This window comes from Coregonus lavaretus, assembly GCF_964263955.1.
Source record: "Coregonus lavaretus genome assembly, chromosome: 28".
NCBI lineage: Eukaryota > Metazoa > Chordata > Actinopteri > Salmoniformes > Salmonidae > Coregonus > Coregonus lavaretus.
The window spans coordinates 33,773,237-33,777,335 of NC_140015.1; the positions used below are offsets into that span (position 1 = coordinate 33,773,237).

A 4,099-nucleotide genomic window follows, 5' to 3' on the forward strand; every position below is an offset into this window, starting at 1 on the left:
AATAAAAGCTGAAATAAATCACTCTCTACTATTATTATGACATTTCATATTCTTAAAATAAAGTGGTGATCCTAACTGACCTAAAACAGGGAATTTTTACTTGGATTAAATGTCAGGAATTGTGAAAAACTGAGTTTAAATGTATTTGGCTAAGGTGTATGTAAACTTCCGACTTCAACTGTAGCTGTGCAGTGACGTTCCCCATCCACCTGACAGAGCTTGAGAGGATCTGCAGAGAAGAATGGGAGAAACTCCCTAAATACAGGTGTGCCACGCTTGTAGAGTCATACCCAAGAAGACTCAAGGCTGTAAGTACTGAGTAAAGGGTCTGAATACTTATGTAATACTGTTTTTGCTTTGTCATTATGGGGTATTGTGTGTAGATTGATGAGAAAAATACAACAAATTTAATACATTTTAGAATAAGGCTGTAACCTAACAAAATGTGGAAAAAGTCAAGGGGTCTGAATCATTTTGAAGGCAGTGTAAGCTCATGCTTTTCTTTTCTGTATCGGGAGATGGAGCTGAAAAAGTGGAAACTTATGTTGACATCAACAAGAAGGAGATAAAAGAGTTGATCAAGGGCCTGAATGAGACTCGCAACCCTGAGATGTGTAGTGGCTTTGTGGACTTGTTCCTTGTCCGAAAGCAGACCCCGGAGGTATGGAGAGTTAACGCAGTAACTTTCATCAGTGGCATCACATATTGCCTAGTTTCACTTTTAGTTTCATATTTTAGTTTCAGAGCCAAAGATTTCAGTTTCAGTTTTTATAATTATTTCCGTTTACTAGCTAGTTTTAGTTTACTATAATAACCTTGGAGTTGTCATCATCATGTGTGTTCTTTGAATCAGCCATGTGACTTCTATATGTTATTTGTGGGTCTGTGTCTGTCAGGATGCAGGCCCCATGGACTCCTTCTACCACAACGATAACCTCATGTATTCTGTGATGAATCTGTTTGCTGCTGGTACCGGCACCACAGAGACAACCCTTCGATGGGCGCTGCTGCTCATGACCCACATACAGTGTAAGGACCAATAGATACAGCCAGATACAGATACAGACTGATGATCATGCGTAACTACGACAAATAACATTTCTGTCACATACAACAAAACACATTTCTGTGTAGCTTTACCTATGTTGTTCTGCTTTAGAATTTCACAGACCTTCCTAGTTCTTGTTTGAAGGTCCCTTGAGGTTGAGGTTTAACTTTATAGTAACTTTGGTCCTCCCTTCTTTCTGTCTCAGACCGGGTCCAGGAGGAGATCAGCAGGGTTATAGGAAGTCATCAGCCCTTGGTAGAGGACAGGAAGAACCTGCCCTACACTGATGCAGTGATCCATGAGACCGAGAGACTGGCCAACGTTGTACCCATGTCCATCACTTACACCACCAGCTGAGACGTCACCTTCCAGGGATACTTAATCAAAAAGGTTAGATACCTGGTTTTCATCATACATTTGCATGTACATTTCCATGACTATAATGTATTGGTTATTGTAGAGACAAATATCTTACACTGAAACTGCACTGTCATACTAGATGGCATACTAACTGCACTGTCATACCAGATATCTGATTTGAATCTGTAATGTTTAAAACATTTATACAATTAGAGATCATTGAATTGCTCTGTAAGTAAACCCATCTTTTAGCAAGTGTTGTAATGTTGATGTCAATCATCTCTTATACTCTGGATTTGTCTCTAATTCTATTGGTTGTAAGGGTCGTCTGTGTTTCCTCTGCTGACCTCCGTCCTGCAGGACAAAAGCGAATGGGAGAGCCCCCACACCTTTAACCCCGCCCACTTTCTGGATGAGCAGGGGCGATTCATCAAGAGGGCCACCTTCATGGCCTTTTCTGCAGGTATTAATAACTCCTTCAATGTACCTTTGTAGCACGAGGCAGGAAGTAGTTCTAGAATAATCTATTGGACAGACTTCATGTTATCTCCCATCTCTTTCTCTCACAGGTCGTAGGGTGTGTCTGGGGGAGGGTCTGGCCAGGATGGAGCTCTTCCTCTTCTTCACCTCCCTCCTGCAGCACTTTAGTTTCTCTCCTCCTCCTGGAGTAACAGAGGATGATCTGGACCTCACACCATTACTGGGGTTCACCCTCAACCCTTCACCTCACCAGCTCTGTGCTGTGAGCTGGGTCTAAGGAGAGAGTTTGAGGAGTGAATCTCGGCCCAATGCACATAAAGGACTCTGTAGCTCAGCTGGTAGAGCACGGCGCTTGTAACGCCAAGGTAGTGGGTTTGATCCCCGGGACCACCCATACACAAAAATGTATGCACGCATGATTGTAAGTCGCTTTGGATAAAAGCGTCTGCTAAATGGCATATTATTATTATTATAATAAATATCGATCATGTGTAGTAGTTCACCTGTTGGGTGTTGATGAATGTTGACGATTTTAACATGTTGAATCATTAAGAAATTAACAGAACATTACAGCTGATGATCAGGTCAGAGGCAATATAGTGCTTTAACCGTTCAGCTGATGATCAGGTCAGAGGCAATATAGTGCTTTAACCGTTCAGCTGATGATCAGGTCAGAGGCAATATAGTGCTTTAACCGTTCAGCTGATGATCAGGTCAGAGGCAATATAGTGCTTTAACCGTTCAGCTGATGATCAGGTCAGAGGCAATATAGTGCTTTTAACCGTTCATCTGCACAGCATTTCTATTGTGGTTGCTAGTTCTACTTCCTGTGATGCCCTTATTGGGGATTACAATAATTATAAGGAAAAACAAGACATTTACTTTTAAGAAAATGCCCCATGGGGACAAATAAAGTGTATTAAATGTAATTGAATGTTGAGAATTCCTTGTCATTGGACGACACCTCAGTAATATGGATCTGCACTTGATCAAGGGCCATAGAGTGCTTGTCATCATTATCAGGTTCAGTCAAAACTTTGCTGCAGTCCTTGGTGACCGCTAAATTAATATCAGTAGAGTGGGCATCACTGTTTGGCTCAATCTCCGAGGTAGGGATGTTGACATCCTCCCTGGCCAGGAGGAGTTGGATGGTGGCAGTTAAATATCTGCGCGCCAGGGGTTGCCATTCGTTGGAGTCAGGGAGCTCTCCCTCTGGGCTTTTACAGAGGAAGCTTCCACCATGTTTGCCAGTCTGTGGGGTGACAGTGACTGGAATATATCCTGTGGTGGAGTCAAGGTCCTCTATGAGTTGGTCCACCATGAGGTGTTGGTAGGCCGATGAGACCCCATGGACAATTGGTTCCCACTGGTCCCATTGGTCAGAGGACTCTACTCCTGAGCCTCCAGTGTTGAAGCTTCCACTACTAATAAGTGGGGAGGACGGGGAGCAGTCATGGACCCATTCAGTGTTGTAAGATAGTGCATACGCATATTTGTCACCAATGATCTTGTGCCAATTTTGATAGAGATTTGATTCTTTCAAAACCCTCAGCATACTTCCTGTTGTCCCTTCTGAAAGAGACACCATGGCAACACAGTATAAGCAAACAATTGAGTTTCACCTGTTTTTTTACGAATGAAGTGTGGAAGTTATTACTATTCTATCTCAGTGCTGCTGTATGAGACAGCTTATATAGCATTAGTAAGAACTCGAGGTCGAAATGAAGTAAAACCAGTAGTTAACCAAATACTAACTAGGCCTAAATGGATACAATCAAAATCCTCACCTGATAGGGAAATGTGATGTGTGGCCCGGTGGACAATATTGAGCGTACCCACCGGAGTAAACAAGGAAGATAAGCGCAGGAAACTCAGTATAAAATGTTGTGCTTTACTGTAATGTTGACATTACAAACAATGCATTATATTCTATGGCATGAGCCGCTGTGCTTTACTCTGCATCATTTGAATGAACATTCTATGTTCCCATGGAAATCCAGCATTAGTTGATAGAACATTCCAAATTACAATATTCAATTACTAGAGGGCCTATGTCATAAACCCTCAACATTCCAGAATGTGTTGATAATGGCAGCCATATTGGTCAGGGAGAAATCCTACCAGTCTAATTGGAATAAATGGCAGTAGAGGCATAATCCTGATTTTACTTCTGCAGGAAAATAACATTAAGGCTTGATATATCAGAAAATG

General features: G+C 42.0%; 1 protein-coding gene across 1 annotated transcript; it reads left to right on the forward strand.

Moving 5' to 3' along the window:
- Positions 1-493: 493 nt before the first annotated feature.
- Positions 494-2,180, forward strand: LOC311103236 (cytochrome P450 2K1-like; the record flags this gene model as incomplete). The annotated part of the gene is made up of 5 exons (XM_084144779.1): positions 494-661; positions 897-1,029; positions 1,254-1,400; positions 1,731-1,871; positions 1,978-2,180. The coding sequence occupies 5 exons, from the start codon at positions 494-496 to the stop codon at positions 2,163-2,165; spliced, it is 777 nt and encodes a 258-aa protein (XP_084000905.1). The 3' UTR covers positions 2,166-2,180.
- Between the last annotated feature and the right edge of the window lie 1,919 nt (positions 2,181-4,099).